Source organism: Columba livia, chromosome 5, assembly GCF_036013475.1.
Source record: "Columba livia isolate bColLiv1 breed racing homer chromosome 5, bColLiv1.pat.W.v2, whole genome shotgun sequence".
NCBI lineage: Eukaryota > Metazoa > Chordata > Aves > Columbiformes > Columbidae > Columba > Columba livia.
Window position 1 is genome coordinate 54,252,025 of NC_088606.1, and position 24,468 is coordinate 54,276,492.

The 24,468-nt window shown below is 45.2% G+C and overlaps 2 protein-coding genes and 1 long non-coding RNA gene across 12 annotated transcripts in view; 1 reads left to right on the top strand and 2 right to left on the bottom strand.

Moving 5' to 3' along the window:
* Nucleotides 1-1,968: 1,968 nt before the first annotated feature.
* On the bottom strand, nt 1,969-5,541 carry MYOD1 (myogenic differentiation 1). The gene is made up of 3 exons (XM_021299952.2): nt 4,981-5,541; nt 3,435-3,513; nt 1,969-2,834 (listed from the first exon to the last, which is right to left on the bottom strand). The coding sequence occupies exons 1-3, from the start codon at nt 5,539-5,541 to the stop codon at nt 2,578-2,580; spliced, it is 897 nt and encodes a 298-aa protein (XP_021155627.2). The 3' UTR covers nt 1,969-2,577.
* A 4,915-nt stretch (nt 5,542-10,456) lies between these two features.
* Nucleotides 10,457-16,255, bottom strand: LOC102096293 (ferritin light chain-like). Its single transcript, XM_005499266.3, has 3 exons — nt 16,024-16,255; nt 13,571-13,717; nt 10,457-12,290 (listed from the first exon to the last, which is right to left on the bottom strand). The coding sequence occupies exons 1-3, from the start codon at nt 16,204-16,206 to the stop codon at nt 11,784-11,786; spliced, it is 837 nt and encodes a 278-aa protein (XP_005499323.3). The 5' UTR covers nt 16,207-16,255; the 3' UTR covers nt 10,457-11,783.
* The window catches only part of LOC110365582 (uncharacterized), a 62,398-nt gene continuing 51,643 nt past the window's right edge, over nt 13,714-24,468 (top strand). For 9 of the 10 annotated variants that reach the window (XR_010473104.1, XR_010473101.1, XR_010473106.1 and 6 more), the window contains exons 1-3: nt 13,714-13,871; nt 15,047-15,145; nt 15,728-23,765. This is a non-coding gene — a long non-coding RNA (uncharacterized LOC110365582). The remainder of the gene's footprint in view (nt 13,872-15,046; nt 15,146-15,727; nt 23,766-24,468) is intronic. The other variant, XR_010473099.1, reaches the window with a different exon arrangement.

Genomic DNA, 24,468 nt, shown 5'->3' on the forward strand with positions numbered 1-24,468 from the left:
GTGGCCACTTGCTGTGCCAGCTTTGCAGCCAGGTACAACCCACTGTGTCCTGCAGAAGTAGGCTGCTGTAGCGAGGCAGGCACGAACTTCGAGCTGGCAAAATATTCCTTGGTTGTCACCTACATGACAGTAAAATTAATACTTTTACCAGCCTCAGAATAGGGGGATGACAAGGCCTATAGTATTTCACAAAAGCATCTTCTGATCTTTTGCATTGTGGGCCTGATCGAGTGTTTGAGAGAGGCAACGAAAATTTTATTGTTGATGTGTGAGACATGGATTGGTGAGGCTCTAACTGTCTCTGTTTAGTTTTTATAAGTTAGCAATACAGGCTTCAAACTAAACCAGGGCATTTTTCTGACCTTATTAGAGACCCTCATGATTCAAGTTAGTATGAATTAGAACATTCTCAAGTTCACTTAATTTTTATTTTTAGTGGAAAAATGAAAGGGGCAAGCACAACATTTGTACACTGGATTGTTTTCTGCCCACGGTGAAATCAATGGGAGACCTTTACAAAGCTGGGCTTTGATGAAGTTGTTGAGGAGCGAGTGCTGCCTTGGAGTCCCCTCTGATCCCTGGGAGCCTGGGCTGCTCCGCAGCGTGATCCTGGGCCTTGACGCTGATTTATCATCTACTGTGGTCACAAGCACACGGATGAGGAAGGAATCCCCATGGCTGCTGCTTTCCCTGCCCCTCTGGCTTCGGGTGAGACAGTGAGCTTGGAGCATGCCTCTGCCCCAGGGGGAAGGAGAAGCAAGTACAGTACTCTGCTTGATACAAGGCCACCTATTCCTCTCCACAGAGCATTGACCTTCAGGGCCTCCATCACTAAAGGAGTGGGAGACATTCCCATGGAATTAGCTGTTCCCTCTTCCTTTTTCCTGCTTAAGAGGTAAGAGCTGCACAAATGCCCTTTTTAATAGTCACCTAAGAGAGAATACGAGTACCGATCGGTCACCAAAGTATTTAAAGCCGATGACAATATCTGGGTGGATTTTTGGGTTTGGATTGTGTTGGTTTTGGTTGTTGTTGTTTGTGTGGGTTTTTTTTTTTTTCCCCCCTCTGTGGTGTTTAAACAAAATCCAGAAACCACAGGGCTTTGACAAGAGATGGGTTGTTTCACATTGGCTGTAGCTGCTGGTTATTCTTGTCCAAACGTAAAGAGATGTCCTGATGGTTACTTACCAATGACAACCTGCTCAGGGCTTAACATTTTTCAGTTTCATGGCAAGCTTGCAAGGTTACACATATACACTGAACGAAACATAGCCCACTCGTTATTTTTAGAGTGGCTCTAAACAAGTAGTAAATCCCCGGAGTAGTGCTGCCAGGATGTGTAAAGTTCAAATCCAAATTAAAACTGCCAATCTTTGGCCTAAATTCCAACCTGAACTTGAGGAAAACTGTGATCTGTACCTTGTACTTTATGACAAAAGATCTTTTGCAATTAGTTTCCAGTACATGAGAATATATGAATGTGGTACAAACACTTGAAGGGTAGGACTTGGATGAAAAGTCTGAACATTTGTCCGAGAATGTAGTACCTGGGCTTGTGAGATACTGTTGTATAAATCTTGGTATCTGCACTGGAATTTGGAGAGTCTAATTTATTGCAATTCCTACTTCTAACACATCTTCGTAAGATCAAGTCCTATAATGTGATCGTAAACTTTCGGGGGAGGAAGAGAAACATGCTTATTGACCTTACAGATCTCTTTAATAATGACCCAGTACGTGCAAGACTTGGTTTAGAAATCACCAAGATACAATGCGAGGAAAGTAGACCCCTTTTCAGCAGCATATTTATGCAAAGTAGTTGAAAGTAGTGCAACTGAATCATGTTCTTAATTTCTTTGCTGAATCAGAGCCTGTATCTTCTTCCTGCCAAGGCAGCGATCTTAATACCACTCCCAAATGCACTAGTAATTCTAGAAGCCCTAATGAAAGTCAAGATAACACCACAGATTTTATAAATAAGGGTCTTTATTTAGAATACTGTTGAAAACATTCTTGGCAACCACATCGTATAAATATATAAAGTTAAAGTTTGACACAACAAACCAAGCAATATTAAATATTTTTAATTTTTTTCCCTTTTTGTTTTGCTTTTTTTTCTTTTCCTCTTCCCCTCCCTCCTTTTTTTTTTTTTTTTTTTGCAAAGCAACTCTTATTTACAATTATACAAAAAGTTTTATAAAAAATGGTCCACAACCTTATTTTGGCCAGAACAGGAGTAATATGTTGGATCTCTCATGCCACTACTGTTGTAGATTTCTATTCTCTGCATTCAAGAGTCAGGTTTCTATTCCCCAAAGCCCAGATTAAAACTTGGCCATTTCATGGTATACAATTTTATCTCTAAACATATTAAATAATTTTAGTTTAACAACCAATAAATAACTAGGTGTATTTTGAAGTAATGCAGGTTTGAAAAGTTATATATTTGAAGGAATTTTGAGTGATATTTTAAAACTGGAACAAGTCTTGAGAAGTTTTTTCAGTCTTACAAGGCAGGTCTTGGAGCGTGGCTGAACGGAGCAATGATTTTTCGGTGCAGTCCAGCTGGACCTGCCTTTATAGCACTTGGTAGATAGGGTTGCTGCTGCTGCTGCCATTATCCTGGGGTAAGGGGGTGCAGTTGGTGGGAGAAGGAATTTGGGCTCCACTGTCATTCAGACTCCCTCCTTCTGGGGGGGAACAGGGACTCCCTTCAGCAATGGTTTCCACCGGCGGCAGTACAGGACATGTGGAGTTATCTGTGGAAATCCTCTCTACAATGCTTGAGAGGCAATCGAGGCTGGAAACAACAGAACTCTTCCCGTGCTTTGGATCTAAAAAACAGACAAAAAGATGATCAGTTTATCCAATGGGTACTTAACGTCAGGAAGATGTGGTCCTTTCATAAAGCTTACAGTATGCATCTGTGAGCATGTAAAAAATCAGAGGAAATGAATGTTGGTGAAGGATGCCAATTATCAGAAAACAGAGATTGTAATTTGCAAAATGGAAGAGAAACCTAACCAAACTATGCTCTGTCTGGGGCAGGTTCGATCCAGGGCTTCTCTTCAGTCCAAAGAAAGGGAAGATCTGAAATCAACTGTAAATTTCTCCAGTACGGGTAAATGGTAAGGTAGAGTTTGAAGAGTCTTAAGGCAAAACATGGTTAAACACTGAAAATTAGTTGAAGAGAGGAATATATTTTTATCCAGATGTTATATTTGCAAAATAGGAAGTGCAGCTATAATATAACCCCATATTTGCAAATACATCTAGAGGAGTGTAATGCTTCTATTAGCACCAACAGCTCGCTGGTTCCTCTTTCAGCTGAGCTGGGGTCAGCTACGACTGGGGACGGAGAAGGCACGGGGAAGCCTGCTGCACTGACTGCCTCCGTCTCCGTGTTTCACGCAGCCGTTACAGCACATACTCACCGTTCGGTGATTCCGTGTAGTAGCTGCTGTCATAGCTGTTTCTTCTGCGAGAGCTGCAAGGCGGCCCACTGTACTCCATCTGGAAAGGAGAGCAATCTGAGTGAGGTCACTGCTTGGGGACAGCATTTACTGAAACCCCGGTAACCGTACAATTTCGTATTTCAGTCCCTAGCCTGTGCCATCATTCCAGTCCTGGCTGAAACACCATCAAGTTCTAGGTTTTTTGGATGAGGCAGAATGTAACTTGTTTAGAAGATGATTTACCCCAGAATATTCATTGTGGCACAGCTCTTCCAATGGAAAATTACCATTCTTGTTGCATCGAATGCTGTAACTTTACAAATGAGATCAAGTTTTCCAGCATTCTGATCAGACGCTCCCCTTCGCATATCTTCCGTTTACAAGAGGGAAGTCAAGAGTCTTATTATTTAATTTTTGAAGGATTTTCCAAACATGAGTTCCTGTTAAAAAGCCTCTTGTCTACCTTTGTCCCTTTTTATTTCCTTTAGTTTCTCTTCCCATTTATATTTTGTACAGAAAAGGCCCCAGTGTGTTTCCAACACTTTAATCCACAATGAAATCACTCTTTCTGACAAAATGGCTGCATTTTGAGGAGGGATCATTTGTGTGAATGTCGTCTCCAATCTGCCAGCTATCTCATAATCTCAGATATTCAACTCAGTAACAATTATACCCACCAGAGCACTGAAAAAAATCTCAGGTCTTAAAATGCTATCAGGATCCCGTCCCAGACAGCTGTCCTGCAATGCAGTCACTGTGTTCCTCCACCCCAGAGTCAGACCAGAGTCTGAGCCTGTAGTCCCAGTGAAAAGATGCGGTGATGAGACACCCTCTGGCACCCAACCTTCTTCTCCCCTCCCTGTAACATACAAGCACGACTGAAAGCCTGGGGTCTCCTGCCTATTGCTGGTAAATGTCTACGGAGGAGATGAAGTGAGAGGCGAAATGGAGAACCTTTTTCTTAAGGGTCAAGAAAAACAACTCCTGCTGCTTAGATCCTCCTCCTGTTATCATGACGAATGGCAGAAAACAAAACTCAGACTCTCATCAGTTGCCCTGTAACTGCCATGACCAAGGGGGACCTTCCTCTCTGCTGTCTTTAGAAGATTCAAAGGTAATGATAGAGCAGAAGATGGAAACAGATGTCCCAGGAGCTGTGGGAACACAGGGCAACGCTCAGACCTCAACATGCTCCCAGGTACCCATCCCAGGCAGCTTCCCAAAGTGCTCCCCTAGCAGCTCTCTCCTTGCTCCTTGGGGACACGGGGAGACCTGCCTAACTTCTCACCCCAGGGAAAAAGTGTAAGATATTTTTATTCTTTCCCATAGATCCTGGCATGCAGGGACCCCACCTCCCTCTGCTGCTGGAGCTCAAGGCACAAGAACGAACTTTGTCTTCTGCCTGGGGAGGTGTGGAAGGCAGCTGCTATAAGAAACGCAGGAGGAGGTGACTCCCGCTGCACGGGTTTGTAACAACAGCATTTGGGGCCCCTCAGTGGCAGGGTGTCCTCCCTGGGGCACTCACCATGCCGTCAGAGCAGTTGGAGCGGGGGCTGGAGGCATCTGATTCCCCGCTGTAGTGCTCCAGCACTGGGTAGTAAGTGTCCTCCTGCTCCCGCAGCAGTGCCTGCAGGCTCTCGATGTAGCGGATGGCGTTGCGCAGGATCTCCACCTTGGGCAGGCGCTGGTTGGGGTTGGTGGACGTGCAGCGCTTGAGGGTCTCAAAGGCTTCATTGACCTTGCTGAGCCGCCGCCTCTCCCTCATGGTGGCAGCCTTGCGGCGGTCAGCGTTGGTGGTCTTCCTCTTACAAGCCTTGCAGGCCCACAGCAGGCAGCGGCCAGCCTGGTGGTGCCCGCTGGGTGCCCGGACGTGCTCCTCCTCATGCGGGTGCCCATGGTGGTGCCCATGGTGGTGTGGATGCTCCTCGGGCTTCAGCAGCCCCCCCACGTGCACCAGCCGGGGGTCCAGGTCCTCAAAGAAGTGCATGTCCGAGGTGTTGAAGCACGGGTCATCGTAGAAGTCATCAGCAGCCGTGAAGGAGCAGAGGGAGCCCTCTGTCATGTCCATGGGGCCCAGTAAGTCCATGGGGGCGGTGGAGGAGACAGTGGCTGGACCAGAGAGGGTGAGTGAGGGGATCACAAGAGAGGGGGCTTCGATCGGGCTGTTCAGCGGCAGCCACTGGCCAGGCGGGTGCGCAGAGCAGAGGCCCTCACACCCTCTCCCAGGCGAGGCCACCAGCGCTGGCTGCTGCCGCTGCCGCCCCCTCCCCAACCGCGCCGCTCGGGAGCGCCACTCGGGGCCGTATTTATGCCGGAGCCCCCTGCGCGGCGGGTCGGGACGGGGCGGGGCGCGGCGGGGCGGGGAGGGGGCTGCGGCCGCCGGAGCCCCCGGAGCAGCGGGGGAGAGGAGGGGGGCGGCGGGGTGCGGTGTCCCGCGGGCGCGGGTCGCCGTCGGGACGGTGTTGCGGGCACTCGGGCTGTTGCAGAGCTGTCGCCGGCCGCTACCGGCGCTCCGCTGCACAGTTGTCTTTCTTCTCCCCCCTTTTTTTTCTCGCTTTGAGCAGCTCGCCCTGCCCAGCCAGTCCGGGAGAGCACAGCTCCCGCAGCCGCCGGCCGCTCGCCCGGGGACAGCGCTGCTCCCGCTTCTGCCGCCCGCCCCGGCGGGGCCGCGCGCTGCCGCCGGGCGGCGCGGGGCGTTTTGCAGCGCGTTTCCCTGCGCGTCGCGGCCGGTGTTCGGCGGCGATGGGCGCTGTGCCCGGGCAGGGCGGCGGCTCCGCTGGTTTCTCCCAGGGAAGAAAAGCCCCCCGCCCCGGGACAGGTTTCTCCGCGCCGGCCGCGGCTGTGCGGCTCTGCGGCCACAGGGTAACTACTTCGGGGGCATTCGTGAGGGCGGACGGTGCGGGCGGCACCTCAGGGCGGCGGCGAGGCGCCGGGGCCACGGCGGGGAGCTGGGGCTGTGCCTGCCCCGCGGAGGCGGCGGGTGCGAAGCGGCAGGCAGGACGGAAAGGTCGCGGCCGGGGGAGCCGGCGGGGCGGCGCGGCCGCGCTCACAGTGGCGGTCGCCTGGTGGCGCTGCGCCGGGCGGGAGGCGGCGGGGGGGCACGGTTGCCTCTAGGGGGCGGTAGCGCCCCACTGCGCTCCTCCTCTGAGGCCGCGGGTTCGATTCCCCCGCTCCGCGCCGGGAGCTGGCCGGGCTGGGGAGGGCACAGAGGCGCGGCTCCCGCTGCAGGGCGAGGGGCCGCCAGGTCCCCGCGACAGGCAGGCTGAGAGGGAGCTCGTCCCGGAAAGCCGTGACCCGGCAGCCAAGGCTCCCAGTTCTCACCTGGGAAAAAAAAAATTCACAGCGGAAAAAGCAGGTGTGTCTGGGGCCCATTGAAGTACGTTAGTGTTTTTCTCAAGAATCAGGGTGCTTCTGCCCACATCTGACCCAGGTAGAGTTCAGAGGTACATAGCGAGGATGGAACATGTTCAGCAAGACTTAAGTGCAGTTATTGAAAGTATTTGACCTCAGAGCAAAAAGAAGTTTGGTGGGAGGGTGAGGCCTGGAGCGGCTGAGACACCCAGCTGGGGCCTGAGCAAACCACAACCATATTTATCCCAGGAAGTATTTGATTCCTCCAATAAAGCAATGCAGTAATGGTTTAGTAACGACGTACTGGAGGAGAGCTGAGGCCTGAGTTACATTCAGCTACCACTTCAGCAAATGTCTCTTTTCATATGAGCTATGATGTATAAATTGGCTTTTCAGGTTCCTCCTTCAACTCCAGCCTCTGTTTACCTTTATTCTGAAGTCTTTGAAGAGATAGACTTCAGCTCATGGAGTAGCATTTTGCTGCACATGCAGTTGCACTGCAACTGGATTGCTTGTGCAATAAGAGTTCATTGTTTCAGGGAACAAGCAGTGACAGAGTTTGGACCTTGGAGAAATGGGATGCGTTTTGGTAACGTCTCTCAAGGGTGCTGGAGTTTTTACTCTGTTTCTAGAAAATTGTTTGAGGTGGTTATTTTTTCCAATGCAGAAGCAGTTCAGCAATTCCAATGTGTGATTTCATTGACTATATTATTAAAATAGTTATGGGTATTTTTGATGTACCATGAGCTAAAATTTATCTCAATTCTGCAGTTATAAATGTTGGTGAAATTTCAACTCATTCAAAATCAAAGGGAAAGCTCCATCTTCCCTGAGGCAAAGGGCTGACTGAACAAAACTGAAAAGGTAGAAAACATCCATCAATGATCTAGTCCCCAGTCCCAGTGCCTGTGTCTTTTCAGAGGGTCTATTGTGAGGGTGGCTTCTTTTGTTATATGATTTGGTTTTTGCAGAAATACCCAATCTTCAGTCCCCATTTTCTACTTAAATGTCTCTGAGTACAGACAATAAGAACTGTTAGTCACATTCTGTCGTTATGTGCAAATGATAAAATTTTTATTTTAAGAAAAAAGTGTATGTTTTGGACTCTGTACAAGTTTGTTCTTTCACTGTATCCAATGCTGAAAAGCGATATGTCCCAAGGAGATCAGCTATTGACCACCCTTACACATTTAGAAGTGTATCTCCCAGCTGTTTCTGAGAGGCAGTGTAGCAGGCTTGTGGAAACACTCACTGTTATTACAGAAGGAATGAACAGATTTTTTTTTTAATCTTTATTGAACAGTTAAAAAAGTAAAAATAATTTATATTCAAAATAGTCCTAGGTATACAATAATGCATAGTAAGCATATATGAGAAAATAATTGTATGCTGTAACAACTGAACATGAAAATTGGGATATCAAGGCCTGGTGCTGGCTGCGTGACCCACTCAAGACACTTAAACTCTCTCCAGATCATTGTTTCATTTGTAGGAAGGGTAATTTTACCTTTTATTTAGCCAGTGTTGTAGTATATCCTGCCACTGTGTGTTTCTAGGTTATGTTTGACCTCAAGAAAAGGTACTCTGGGGCTTGGACACATAGTGGTTACCTTGGGTAGGATGATAACAAATGGCGGGACTTGGATAAGCAGTACAAGGAGACTGCCAGTAACTGCCCATGAACGTGCTTAAGTGCATGAATTCGCCTAAGTGAAAAAGTCAGGAGAAGGCTGTGACCAGATGGTGAATTCTGCTCGGTGGCGTCTTCCAGTGAAGGTGCCCTTGAGGGCTCCTTCCCTTCTGCTGCCACCAGAACTAACATTCATTTTCCAGTATTGTTCCCAAAGATGGGTTTGTCCAGAAAGATGTTGCCGTATACAGTGGGGCCTGAAAAAAGAAGCCCTTGTAAAGAACAAATCCTGAAGTGCTCTTCTCAGTTTTGTGTGGCCATAGTGGAGAGGATGAAGGGCAGCATCATCTTTAAGTGAATTCCTCCCTCTGAGAGTACACAGCAGCAAGGGCTCTTTCTGGGTGACCACAGCCAGTGCTTGTGGCAAGCATTTAGAAGTATGACATGGTTAACACCTGTTTGGAAGCCTCAGTGTCTCTAACTCATAATTTCAGTAAAGGTTAGGTCCCTCCAGAGCTTCCAGTTTGGATGCTGTCCTTAGGGTACTGGTGCTGCTGTAGCTTTTCTGAGCTGCCCCAGATTTTGTGTTTGGATGGGCTGAGCATTGCTTTGGAAGTACAGATACAGAGTATGTGTATGAACAGGCATTCAGCAGAGAATTTGTAATGTTTCTCTAAGTGTTGCTACCTTTATACCTGTTCCACATTCATGCTTCATCTCCTTTTTTTCAGGGTGTCATTGAAAAGGAAGCTGGGAAGGCGGAGGCAGATTGTATTTCCTGTGCCGAGCAGCATGGACAGACTCATCCTATACACAGTATAGACAGGTATTGTTAACAAACTTTGAAATCATATTCACAAGAATATGTGCCCACTCAGCAGAAGCAGCATGTGGACAAGAACAGCTTGTTATCTACAATAATTGACTGATTTATCTTTTTTGGAGGATAGAGACTAGGAAAATAGTTGATTGTGAGTTTATCTGAAATTAACAGAATCGTTTCTTCGGGAGGAGTGCCCAGAACCTCATTTGGAAAAGGGAGAAAGACCTAAAAGGTGTGGATACATTTGGCTATGAAGATGAATATGAAAAGAGTTTCTGAGAAACAGACGTGGCAATAATTCAGGGGGAAAAAAGCACAAGAGGTAAGTCAGTCTTGCTTTGACAAATTTAAATGTTGGGGTCTTTTGTTATCTTGGAATTCATTTAAGGTAAGAGATACTCTTAAGTACTGGAAACTGTGGAAGAGGCCATACTTGTACTTCAGAAGGTCACTAACTCTTAAAGGAGAAAACTGTTGTAGGTCAAACATTATCAGTAGTATCTGAAGTGGGTTTATATGGTACTGGTTTGTAATTCAGTTAGTAGCTTTGCTCTAACCATACTTAGTGAGCTATATTTTAATACTGAGAGGGATGGATTCCATTGCTCTTATTCATGTTGACTTGCAGTCAGTGGAACTAATTGTTGAATAAGGTATGCTCAGCATGAGGATGGGTGATGGAATCTAGCCCAGATGGAAATATCTTTTAAACTACTGCTGTATTAGAGAGCAGCCATCTCTACACAGGCAAATCCAGCATGTTGCTAGAAGTGCTTCAAGCCATTCTTGGGGCACACTGCCATATTTTTACAGATGAACACAGGGGTTGTTTTAAAGTGATCTCCCAGCCCCTCCCCCTAAGTTGACTCATATTAACAGAAAGATTGGGAAAGCATCTGCAGTGTACGTGTGTCCTGTGTTACAACACTGACAGGAAGTAGGTGGGATATTGCAGTTTTGTAGAAATGGCTACTTAACTGCAGCTGTGTATAAAAGTCAGAGTTTACTCAAAATATTCCATTTGTGCAGTGTTCTTAATGCAGTTTTTGGACATTTATTTTCGTTCTGTGGTATACTCTTCCATGTTGTACAAGTTTCTTAGTAGTAGAAAAGTACTGGTGCAGTTTTGTATACATATGCAAAATCTCTTGGAGGATACCTACCTGGTAATTGGAGGAATGCAATGTAGATGCAAAGTGCCGTTTTTAACATTGAACTAAATTTATTTTTAAGCATAATAAGAGTATGGCTTGTAGTATTACATAAAAGTGTGAGACAGTCTCTCACTGAAGCAAACTCCAGCTGCATAAAAGATGTATATAATAACAGAAAACGTAGCTGCAGGCAGCTGATCTAGTCAGTTGCTCTTTTTAAGTGACCTTGGTAGCCTGTCAACAGAAAGAGAGGTTCTCCTGGAGGAGATGAATGGAAGGAATTTGGACACCTCTGAACTTTAACCAAGCTGGCTAAGTTAAGGCCTTAGCTGTGGTGGTGCTAATAGCCTCCCTAATTGAATGCTGCCCTAATTGAAACACAAATCTAAAGACTGGCCCCTCTTTATGATGCAATTCTAGCTAAGCATGCTGCATTTTCACTAGAATCTTATTCTTCTACTGAGGACCAAGATAGGGAGTACAAGAAATAGCAGCAGTACCACAGTAATACCATAATTTAGCCAGCTGAAATATGGGTCTGTATGGTAATTGAAGCAACCGTCCAAGGTTAAGTCTGGATAGAGCCCGAAGGCTAGTGTCTTTAGAGACACTTGCAAACTACACACTAGAACCTGTGAAGATCATATCTAGTGAGAACCACTAATTTATCTCTCATCTGCTTTCTGAGGATGAGAAAAGCCAACTAGGCAAATAACTGTAGAGAAGACCAGCACATTGTCTTATTCCTACCGTTGAGGGAATGTTTGTATCCTTCGTCTTGGAGAAGTACACCACTAGAAATAGCTGGATGATAAGTATATGAATTAGACTACTTATTTAAATTGCTACTATGATAGAAATGAGACAAGAAATCTTTGTGTTAAAAAAAGTCTTTTTAAAAAGTTCATTATGTTAGTATACTTGTTAGTAAGGTAAAACATCTGTTTGTAATATAAAATATTTAATAATATAAAACTAAATCTTTGGATTTTCTGCCTCATAGAAGTTTCCTTGCACTAAAGTTGCATTTTTTTTAAGAAAAGTTATATATTCTGTTAAAATAATTTGTACTAACTAATCCTAATAATCATTTAAGACAGAAAAGAGGCTTAATAGCTTTTGCTTTCTAGGAAGAATTGCATAGATAAAAGTGTGACTAGTGCCAACAACCTAGATAACTAGCGACCTTGCTATCATTTAACCAAAATAATGGTATGGGCTAGATTTTGAGTTGTGGCCCAGAGGATGAGGAGACAGAGTGTAAAACTGGAGTAGCGGTAGAGCATCATGTCTCCTGAGTCCTGATCTCAGGGCCGCCCTGTGTACAGGTCTGGCTTAGGAGCTGCCCTGGAGCTGCAGCAGCCACAGCACTAAAGTCCCTCCCTGCTCTGCTGCTTCACTTTTGCTCCTGTCCCATCGTTACCCTGTGGCAGTGGGGTAGTGCAGTGTATGGTTGCATATATTGGCCCTATGCCATTTCTGTGCTGGGCAGGTTCTCTCTGGGGTCGCTTCAGAGCCTCTGCAGCTCCTGTACACTGCTGGAGAGGCGGGCAGGGGCTGCACTGCTGACTCGACTCTAGCTCTATGCCTGTTCTGAACTCTTTCTGCAAACGGTCCATAAAGTAATCCCCAAGACTACTTCTTCCATCTTGGGAACAGTCAAGCCTGCGAGCATTGGTCAGTAGATCTCCCATCAGCTTGATCTTCTGGATTTTGGGCCCAATAAATTGTTTCTTGATAGTGCTTGCGCTATGAGGGTCTGCATTTTCAATACTCAGCGCATAAAGCTCTTCAAAATACCGTATCATAGTTTTCCAGTGCACCATGGCTACTTCCAGGGCTTTCATCAGACCGACTGCATACTCATAGTTTGGTTTCTAAAAACAAAGACAGAATTACATTTATTCAGAAGAACAGCTCAACTTACTTTATTCATTCATAGTTTCCAGCAACTTACCTGGTGCTCTAAACAAGATGTGCTTGGATTTTGCAACAACTTCTCCTAGTTTGGAGCATCTGTTGCTTTTTGCAGGGTTGGATGGCTGTAATCATACAGAAGTGGCAGAACCCAAGCACTTTTTCAAGGAACAGAGATCTAGATAGCAGCAGCTATGCCTGAGGAGTGTTCTTACACCAGGAAACCTTAGTATAGAGTCATAGAATGGTTTGGGTGGGAAGAGACCTTAGATATCATCTAGTTCCACCCCCCTGCCACGGGCAGGGACACCTTCCACTAGACCAGGTTGCTCAAAGCCCCATCCAGCCTGGCCCTGAACATTTCCAGGGATGGGGCATCCACAACTTCTCTGGACAACCTGTTCCAATGTCTCACCACCCGCATGGTAAATAATTTCTTCCTAATATCTAGTCCTACCCTCTTTCCATTTAAAACCATTACCTTGTCCTGTCACTAGACATCTTTCCTGTAAGCTCCCTTTAAGTACTGTAAGGCTGGTATAAGGTCTTCCCTAATTTAAACTGAATATTTAGAAAGCTTTTCAAGGTGGCCTTTTTATTTTCCACAGCTTAACAACTGCTATGATAGGCCAAAGAAGAGCATTCTGCATTAACTGTTTAGAGAATACTAGTTTGGTAGAGGAGAATCAGCCCCTTGGTCTTTAATAAATGAGGTGGGGTTTCTTCCTGATAACTTTGAGTTACTCCTTTTACCTGTGCAAGCCTGAGCCAATCTCTAGTTCAAATTCTATTGTGCGCTGTGCTCCAACAGATCAACTACTGCCCCAGGCTGGGTGTTTCTCTTACCTCCTTCATTACCACATTTCTTAGGTACTAATAGCTTCTGGGCTTCTATTTAGTTTCACTGTGGAGACAAGTGGGCTATTTCAGCACATTTTAAGGAGAGTCTCATAATCCATTGCAACACACATGAGACAGCAGCCTCCAGTTGAGTGAAAAAAAAAGGGGACCATTGTTCATATTTTTGGGGGGCTAGAAAGCAACGACATAGAGCTAGGACTCTGACAGTTTCTAGACAAGTATAATCAAGAACAGAATCACGTGCACTGATATGACAGGGAAATTATATTTGGAAATCTAATAGTAGATGAATGCAGTAATCTGAAGTACCAAGAATATGATGCAAGAAGTTAATTACTGTGGATTGCAACTGCTTGAAAGCTTGTTGTCTGCTACCCACCTGGATGGTTCTAGAACAGTAATGTCCTCCTCTTTCTTGCTGATACTTCATCAAAGCCTCTGCAGCTTTTCTCTCTTCCAGAGCTTGATGCAAGAAGAACTTCGAAACATTTGGTAGAGCCACCTGCGACTGATCAAAGTATTCACCCTAAGCACACAAGAAAAGAGTGTTAAGATTTGCTGGAAATGGGACTTACAGCAGAACAGGGCTTTATCAGAACTCGGGAGACCCTCCCAATGGAAGCTGTTCTACCAGCACCATCACTTTGAAGACCTTAATTCAAATTTCTATAATAAATGAAGTAAGTAGTTATGGTCTGAAATGAAAAATCTCTATACTTTTACTAGAACACCTTCTGTCCTTTAATACCAGACAGGTAACTGTAGTACTGATGTTCTCTCTCTGTAGCACTCACAGATCCTCAGAATATTTTACTTATAAGTGGTTGAGGGGGGAGCAGAGGTGTTAGGTGTTTCGTTGTTGGTGTGTTCTGTGTGACTTTTTTTGTTTGAGTTGTTTTGTATTATAAGCATAGTGTCAACACAGGGAACATAATATTTATCCCTTCAGGTCAGCATTCCAGTAAAAAAAATAGCTTTTAAAGGTATGAGAAAGATGCGGCAAATACCAAAAGGGAACAAGCACAACTTTGCATCTATTTATCAGCTTTGTTATTGATAAAGTTATTCCAAAATAAAGAACACTGCTACTGAACTATACTATAAACACCTTTAATATTGTATGCAGCTCATGCCTAGGAATACTTCAGAAGTATTAAAATCCTAAATCCACTGCAGGCCTTGTTCTGTTCTATATAGGAAAGTAACAACTTCAACCACTGCAATATTTAACTATTCTAACAGATCTATCAGCTCTTACATTAGGATAATTTTATCCCATAAAGAGCAGGTATTATAGAGACAGGTAGTGGAGGAGAGCTACCAGGTTACAGTAGTTTCAGCACTGACTATGCACAACTCTAATGTTGAACAGAATGAGAGGCAGCAGCTGGGAATATGCCAAGAACCGAACTGAGGGAGCTACAGTGTCTTGATCTGCTAGTTCCCCAGATATGCATATGCAACACAGCACAGCTTTTGTCTCAGAGACAATACTCTGGATTGCAGTACTGCACATCAAGCTTTTAGGAATAAGTATGTGCCATAAGGTTTTCTGCTTCTTAGTGTCTTCCACACTTTCATCTATTACCCAGTTTAAATATGAAATACTTGTGTTTCATCTGTGTTGATCTATTTAGAAAAAAAAAATGCAGAGAAGTTATATACGCAATACAAGTTTATGTTCTTCTCTTATATTTTTATGACCATCTGGGATACCCCAAACCTGTGACACATGCACAGCTGAAGAGAAACCATTCAAGAGAAAGTACACACTGGAATGTTTTATGAAGAACATTCATTGCAATATTTTCATAATCCTTTTGCTGAAGTTATTCATTCGTGTTTCTATTGACAGAAGAGTCAAGATTCAGTGTTTTATAACCAGTTCCTCAGTGTAAGTGTGCTGTGTGACTTCAAGTTGAATACAAGTTACCACACCTGCTTAACTGTTAAGGTAAATCTTTTCTGTCAATCATGAACCATTTATGATATTCACATTTCTATGTTTGATTTATCTATAGTCAATTTGTAATTGAGCTTTCTCCATCCCGCCCAGCTACCAATCACTAGTATTACTTTAATCCACATGCCTAACAGAGGCTTTACTGCATACTTAAATTTTTATTGGACTAATAGTTAATACCTAGCTTGATCAAAAGATCTTGGGCATATACTGAATATAGTCTGTGTTGCTTCTCGGGGGATGCTTGGCATCAGAAGGGACAGAATCAATAATTTTGGGGTTTTCTTTTATTTTAATGGCTTTGTTAAAATATATATTGCCTTAAAATTTGATATGCAGCCAGACAATTTCGGCATGCATGTTACATGATACCAGAGATAACTTTTTTAATCCATGTCCAACGTTCCTGCTGCAGAATGAAAAAAGCCCAAGATGACAGCAATGTTCACAAACTCTTCTTTCACCAGTTAACCACACATGACTATTTTATGTAGAAAATTTGGAAAAAAAAAAAAAAACAACCCCAGAGTTAAATTCCAAAGCTGTTGGCATTCTCTGTTCCTTTTTCCACAGGCAGAACTCTCGCTGCGAATTACCCAAAATACACGAGTGACTGTTTTCATCACCCACTAGCTCCAGACCCTGTCCGCCGTTTCCCCAGCCCTGTCAGCGGCCACCCGGGTAAGAGACCCCCAAATCCCGCTGGGACAAGTAACGGGGCAGGCACCGCTCTTCTGTCCCTGCCCGACTGCGGAACCCTCCTGAGCCGCCGACAGCGGGACTTGCCCCGCACCCGGCCGCCTCCTCACCGCGCGTCCCGCGGCCCGAGCAGGGCGGACTGCCCCCCGGCTCTCCCCTCCCCGCCTTACCAGCGACTGCAGGCAGTAGGCGAGCTCCAGCAGGGCGCCGGTGACCCCGCACAGGCCTTCCTCCACGGCGGGCGGGAAGCTCTGCCTGACGCGGCTGCCGGGCAGCTGGCGGTGCGCCGGGCAGGCGGGCAGCGTGATGCGGGGCCGCTTGGAGCGCGGCTCGGCCATGGCCGGCGCCGCCATGGGGCAGCCGCGCCGCCCCGCCGCGCCGCCTGATATAGCGCGGGCACCTGCGGCACACCTTGCCGCGCTCGGCGGCGCCGGGCCGCCTCTTCCCCGCCTCCCCGCCGGCCTGCTGGGGCGTGAGGCCGCCCGCCCTCGTCGAGGGACGGGGGGGCCGTGGCGGCCGGGCGGGCGCCGCCATTCGGTGCGTGGCCGTGGGCAGGCGCGGCGGGGACGTGGGCGCTTCCTGTGCCCGCGGAGCCTCTTCGCTCGGCGGCGGCCGCCGCAGCCCGGCCTGCGCGATGGGAGGCCGGCGGTGCACGGGTCGGCGGGGCCGGGCAGCCGCAGCCCACGGAGCGGTGCGGGACCTCGGGCGAGAAGGGCCGAGCGGTGACTCGGTGTTTCCAGTGTGTTTGAGGGCCGGTAGCCAGGGGCGCCCGCGCTGAAATGTCTCCTGTAATAGCGAGCGAAGTGCGAACGAGCAGCGTGGCAGAGCCCAGGCCGGCGCGGCTGAGGGTCCCTCGCAGTGGTGGGAAGGAGCGGTCTGTGGAAAAAGGTCCTGGGAACTGAACAGAGTATCTAGAGATTGCTTGACTACAGGAGTAAATTCTTTATCTTCTTTGGTTTACTGTAAAAATATATTTGTGTCGAGCTGGCCCTATCTAGGCAGATTAAACCACCTTCAGTATTTTAGTGATTTATAATCCTTGGTTTGTACAGTAATTTAAAAATACATGTTTCAGACTTTTTCGACTGGTTTACCATATGGATGGAGCTCTGCATGTTATTGCTTGAGCATTTATTTGCCTTTAATAGATTCAAACCAGTGGAGTGCAATTATGAGTAATCTCTTGAGGGTACTGGTGGATGAAAGATTGAACATGAGCCGGCAATGTGCGCTGGCAGCCCAGAAAGCCAGTTGTATCCTGGGCTGCATCAGAATGAGCATGGCCAGCAGGTCAAGGGAGGTGATTCTGCCCCTCTGCTCTGGTCAGACCCCACCCGGACTACTGCATCCAGCTCTGGAGCCCTCAGTGCAGGAAAGACATGGACCATTGGAGAGGGGCCAGAGGAGGGACATGAAAATGATCAGAGGGCTGGAGCAGCTCTGCTATGAGGACAGGCTGAGAGAGTTGGGGTTGTTCAGCCTGGAGGAGAGAAGGCTCCAGGGAGACCTTATTGTGGCCTTTCAGTACTTAAAAGGGGCCTACAAGAAAGATGAGGACAGACTTTTTAGTAGGGCCTGTAGTGATAGGCCAAGGAGTAATGATTTTAAACTAAAGGACGGGAGATTCAGGCTGGACATGAGGAAGAAATTTTTTACAATGAGGGTGATGAAACACCGGCACTTTGCCCAGAGAGGTGGTGGATGCCCCATCCCTGGAGACATTCAAGGCCAGGCTGGACGGGGCTCAGAGCAACCTGATCTAGTTGGAGATGCCCCTGCTTATTGCAGGGGATTTGGGCTACATGACCTTTGAAGGTCCCTTCCAACCCAAACTATTCTGTGATTCTCTGATTCAACACCCTTGGCATTTGATAATTTTCTGTTCAGTGACTTTCTGTTTAATACCCTTAATGTTACGTGCCGTTCTGTGGAATATTTTTCTAGCAGATCACCCCACTCTCTGACAAACCCAGGATGCTATTGGCAGAATCATTATTCCATTGCACAGTTTAATTGTTATTGGATCTGACTACCTAGAGCCGAGCACACCTCATCTGAGAGCAGCCACGTAAAGGTGTGAGAAAATTGCTCATGAGACACTTATGTACTTCTAGTTCGGTGCCTCCATCTCTTATGCTTTGTTTACTGTAATTGTCCATTTTTCCATTCTCCTGATTCTTCATGCTGTGGTTAAATTAGAAGTTTCAGCAAATAAAGTGCAGAACAGTGTGCTAAGTACCCATGTAAAAAGTAAGCATATGCTTATTTTAAGTGTTTGAGTAAAACTGCGTGTGAGTAAAGTATGCCTGTAATGTTTGCAAAGCTAAAGTCAGTACTTAAATTCATAAGTTACAAAATATTAATTTCCAAGACAGTTCCACAATACATGACCTTGTTCTGAATTTCTCAGTAAGGTGCCCCTTTTTCACTGGGCACTAAGAACTTTTGCTGGAAGACTTGCATCTGACAGTTGCCTTTTAGCTTCTTACTTTCCAACTGTCTTCATTTTAGCCAGTAAAATAGTTGCCAATGTTTTATTATTCCAGAGTAATCCTTTGAGTGCCTCAGAAGAGGAAGAACAAGTGTGGTGTCTGCCTGTGTGTATGCCTTGACATCCTAATCTAAATGAAATACTTGATGACCTCCTTTCTGTGGACAGTCCAAATAATGTGAAGTGTGAAAATGCAATATAAAGGAAGTTAACTAGTGTTTCTGTGGAAAAGTTTATAGTTGTATTTTGTTAGGTGGGTGTTCATGACAATAATTTCTGAGCATATCAGCACATAGATACTTGTATCTGTATTAGTGGACTTCTGGTCCCTTGGAAGTCAGCATCAGGTTGTCCCATTTCAGTGATGGAGAAGTAAGACACAAAGACATTTCTTAAGGCCACCTGTGGTGTATGGGTCTGATCTGAAAACTGACTCTAAATTTCCTTAATCTCTGTATGTTCTTTAATCCCTCTTTTTTGTGAGAACACTTTTCGATTTATTTGGCTTTGTGTTTCATAGAACTAAAGGAAATATACGTCATTTGCACTGCAAGCAAACGTAATGTAGAAAAATTCCATTATGAAGTAATGTTTGGATTCTTGCTACATAGGATGTGTATGTCACATATGTCACATATGTCACATACTGGTCATATCTGGACTGAGGAAACTGCCATCTGTTCCCAAAAACTTGTGATCTCAAATCTCAGTTTTCAAGAAATGCTGTGTCCTGGGGAACAAGCTCTTTGTTCAGTTTCTTAGTTACAACATTTCAACATGACATGGAGCAAGTGCAGCTGCCTGCTCTCAGAGTTGCTTTTAAGATAGGTTGCTTTTTCGCATCTGCCCTAAGCTAAGTCTTGTGTCTCTCCCAAACTGTATACCTTAGAAAAGTTGTTACTCTCTTGGGGTAACAGTATCTGTATATGGTTTTGATACAAGTCAATCAGGGTTAGATCCTATTCTCACTGAATCCTCAAGTATGAAGGTACTTTACAGATTTCCTCAATGAATTGATGTTGGGGTGAAGAGGGTTGAGCCCTGAGTGATCTTGACTGAGGGGACGCAAGAGCACATAGTTATGTGCAAGTCATTGCAAGAAGGGTTGGTGACATCTGTAAATAGGGTTGGTGACAGGATGACCCTGTTTATTCCCATAATTTAGGATTATTTAAATGCATAATGTTAATCACATGCCTTGAAAAGGTACATCTGTATTAATTTTTATGATTTGTCATGTTTTTGATCCAACACAAAGAGTGTTGAAAGTGGTATGGCAGAGTGGGAAGCCAAATAACCACCGTGCGTTATACGGAACTGCAGTTAAAATTCCAGCAGAATAAGATCTCTTACACACCCACCCTCACACACACACACACTTGCCCTCCTTTCATTTATTGTTTGGCAGAGTGCAGCAGAGGGACGATAATTGTCAATGGCTTTAGCAATCATCTGAAAATACGCTTTCTGCTGAGACTACTTTGCAAACATTTAGTTGTATCTCGCCATTTTCTACCTTGAATCTCTCTCATTTACATCTAGGCTCTTTCAGCTGTACTTCTTAAACTGGAGTTGATATTGTTTGCTATTTAACTGCAGGTAGGAAGAGTTGTGGCTGTTGCTTCTCTCCAGCCACCATCTGTTAGCTGCTTTCTAGATGTGACAGATTTTTCACGTGCTTTGCAAATAGTGTATCTAATGCTGCCAAACTTTGTTCTTATGTGATCATTCAGTGCCCATCAATAGCTATGACGAAAATGGAGGGCTATGTGAGGATAAGGTAATAAATAAGTAAATAAATAAATGTATTATATGTATGCCTATGAATTAGCCTTCTTCATTTATGATTTTGTTTCATAATTAAGTGAAACCTAAGCTCTGTGGCAGGAAATGGAGAATGATTCATGTGAACACCCATGAATTCACAATTGTTTGTATTGGACTTGAAGTCACTTAACCCATTTATCTGTGTGCTTTTCTGTTCTCAACAGGTGCTTCATTTCACTATTTTATCTAGTCCTACTTGGTTTTATTTCCTTTATCCATGGTGGAAAAGCAGCAAGACTTCTGAGTTGCTTTGTTGCCTTTTTGCACTGTATGACTCATACAGTTAAAAAAGCATCCTGAAATTTGGGAGATTACTACTTAAGCATATTTTAAACTGTCTTACAGTAAAAGTAGTCATCAGCAAAACATGAGGTGGCCCTGGGGTGACAACAGCACTGTGACTGGGCTGTGAGGTGGACATTCTGGAAAATGGTTCATGTCTGTATGTCACTGAGAAAATGGAAAGGTCCACTTTGTTGTAGTGCTGTGAAATCAGCATGTTTTAGCAGTACAAGACAAGGATTTCCCAAAAGTAAGAGCCTAGTCCCTTTGAAGTCTGAGTCTTGAACTCTGGTTGGTATCAAACAGAGCAGCCAAGAGCCTGTTTTGGGGGCTTATAGGTGCTAAGAAGTACCATGCAGTGCCATATCTACATTTATTTTATATATATCTTCAGTTAACTAAAATGAGGTTTCACAATGAAATCTGTTGGCAAAATACTTGGATTAGTTGTGATTTTGGAAGTAATTTTTGAAGTGCTTTTTTTGACACTTGCCTCAAATACTCTAAAGTTTAGTTTCCCATTGCTTTCCTTTTCTAGAGAGGCAAAGATTTTCTTCTGCTCATTGATATTTTTGTATTTACAAAACATCGATTACTACAGTGTTTAAAGCCAGCTGAGATGTCTGAGGTTGTTCTTCAGTTGTACGGGAAACAAATCTATCTTTTTTGCCTTCAGTTTTCCCCGTTTGCACCAGGAGCCTGATAAAGTTGTGACACTTTGCGCCTCTGATGTAACTTTCATCTCAGGTTCAGTTCCATGGGTTTCCTTGACACAAGTCTGCATGGCACAGATATTGAGAAGTTGGCTCATTTTTCTTTCTTTGCAATGAATTTCTTTCACAATGTATTTCTTTCTTAAGGAACTTTACAAATGCTGGGTAATATAACCCAGTGTGATATATAGAGAGTCCTTTGAAACTTTACTGATGGAACCTGTCCTTCAAGCAGAATATGCCCACCATGCCACGTCTAAAACAAACATAGAACACAAGCTCATAAGAGTTTCTGAAATACAAGCAAAGCTTATCTGTAAGAGAATGCTGAGAGGGGATCTCATCAATGTTTGTAAGTATCTCAAGGGTGCGTGTCAAGAGGATGGGACCAGGCTCCTTTCAGTGGTGCCCAGTGACAGGATGAGGGTCAACGGGCACAGGCTGAAGCACAGGAGGTTCCATCTGTATATGAGGAGAAACTTCTTTACTTTGAGGGTGAGCTCTGGAACAGGCTGCCCAGAGAAGTTGTGGAGTCTCCCTCTCTGGAGACATTCAAGACCCACGTGAACACATTCCTGTGCAATCTACTCCAGGTAAACCTGCCTTAGCAGGTGGGTTGGACTAGATGATCTTGAGGTCCCTTCCAACCCCAGCCCCAAGCATTCTGTGATTCTGTAGTTTTGTGTCACAGAACAGGTACAGAGGGGTTTCTTAATTCAGGCTATTCAGGCAGTGCTTAAATTAGATTATTTGTAATTAATGTTTGCTTTTACCATGGGACCCTTCCAGTAGCAGAGAGTTTGCTTCGGGTAGTGTCATGAGGACAGGTGGCCTCGGCTCCTTTTTAGCAGGGTGCTGTGGGGCCCAGGTAGCCCAGCACTTTCGGTGAGCCTCCGTGGCTGCTGTGGCTGATGCGCAGAGCTGCACTGTGACCTGCTCCAGCAGGGGGATTGGACTAGATGATCTTTTGAGGTCCCTTCCAATCCCAAACATACTGTGATACTGTGATACCTCGGTGTGCGGGGCACAGCCTGCCCACACAGCACCTGCGCTTGCCCCGCACTGGTCCCCAGGCTACCCTCTCCCTCTGCCTCTCCTTCTCCCTCTCTCTGTCAGGCTCTTCCCAGCTGCTGCCACAACCCCAGCGCTCATACAGACTCCTCCTCTCCCATTGCTCCCACTTTTCCTTCTGTGCACCCTTGAGAAGGCCCCATGCCAGCAGTGGGTTTGGGGTCTGTGTGTGCGAGGTCTGCAATCAAGCCTGGGAGAAGTAGCTGCGTCCCAGCTAGCTGCTTAGATAGGCTTGTCCTGCCTCAACCTGATTTGTGTTTGACACCTTTAGCTACCCTGTTGCATCTCAAGTCAAGCTGCCGTGTTTGAGTGTGTGTGGCAGCGTGCATGTGCATAGACTTCTTAATGCTGGGCCTGCAGGTAAAACTGCACTGTGGCCACTACTAACTTGTGTCTGGGAGCCATATATTGCTGTTTTCTCTTACACACATATCACTCGTTCCAATGCAATTTTAAATGTTGATGATGCACCTACACTGACTTATTCTCCCTTAGTCTTTTCTCCTTGTATTTACAAAATGAAATGTGCTGACTAAACTTCCCAGTTCATCATTGTGGTTGAGCACCGTGCCTCTGTCAGCGCGGAGGGGGCCGCCGATTGTCTTGGGCAGAGGGGGCAAAGGGAGCAGGATCTGGGGGCTGTCTGTGCCCAGCCTCTGCCCACGGGCTGGCGTCCAGGCTGAGCCAGCCTCAGCCTCCTTAGCAGCCTGATACTTGGCTCTTCAATCTCTATTTCTTCTCTTATAAATACACTTAAGATAGAAGTGGACTGTTAATTTCAAGTGTTACTGGCTGATACTATCTGTTTGATTTTTTGAAAGAGTATGTTAGGAGTATGTTAGATTAAATTGCCAGGGTTCATCTGCCTCTGAGATTTTGTGATTGTTATCTCAGTCCACATTTTTAAAAGCATAGGGTAGCAAACTTACAGCTCATCCTTGCAATCTGTCCATGGCACATCATAAATCCAGTCACTTACTGCAGGTTAAAGCCACTGAGTCTCAGTACTGGAGCAAATTTAGGAGGATTCTGTGGAATTTCTGAAAACATGTGGCACACCCCAGGCAACATGCTGCATAAGGGTGTTGTGCAATCCCAAACTGCCTGAAGTCTGTCATAATTGGTATACCTTGCCTTTCTGCTCCACCTTCCTTTCCTTTCCACAGCTGTGAATAAGAATCCGTACGCACTTTTGGACAATTGAGAAAACAAGTCTTGACACGTTGAAAAAGGCAGTGCCTTCTTTTGGGTAGTCTGTGCCATCTGAAATCAGTGAGTGCAGGTAATGCCTGGCAGGCAGCGTAAGCTTTGGTAGGTGTGCTCTGTGCTCGGGGGAGCATCATGCTCTTTGAGGTGAGCATGAGCAGGTGCACTCTGTACATACTCAGAAGAATATGGGCTGGCAGAAGCAAACTACAGGCAGGGGATGAAGGTCCAGAAACTGTTTATTGTCTTGCTGCTATGTGCTGCTGACAATCAATGTTCAGAGTCCTTGCGCGTACCAAGAGCACCTGCTTCTGAAGTACAGGTACTCCTGGGAGTTAAATGGTTTGACTGATGCCATTTGCTGCTTGGCTTGAGAGAGAAGAAATTAAAGCTACAGATGGGGTGAGAAGTGTGCAAAACGTTTGCAGGTGAAGAGAAAATGATTAGAAATGTTTTAGCTTTCATATTCACCCAAAAACAATGAGTGAACCCTTTTCACAGTTTTGTTTTTCTTTTGAAAAAGAATAATTTCAAAGTTTAAATGAAACTGCTTGAGAAAAAAAAAAAAAATACTAAAAGGTTCTTTATTGAATCAGACAAAATAGAAGTGGATAATTTCACTCAAACATCGTAGACCTTAAAGGCAATGCTGAATTCCAGTGAAGTAATTCCTTTTCAAGTTTCAGTCACAAACAACCCTTTATTGCTGCTTTATGCTCAAAACACCTCTTTTAGGCCGTGTCCCTATTATCCTTCATAGTGTGTCGTGATTCCCTAGGGTATCTCTTTCCCTATAATTTTGTGCCTAATTTCATTTTAATGGTTTTAAATACATTATAAAAATCTTACAATGGTATGTGTTAGGTTGTAGTCTGTTTGTGGCAGTGTGTCCCAGGAAAAGTCTTTTGTGGCAATTTGCCACAAAAACAAATTTTTTTCAATTTCAGAGTCTTTTTGCAGACCAGCTGTTGAATCGGGCATTGTCCTGATTTCATTGGAATTAGGAGGTGTAATTTGGAGTGTGT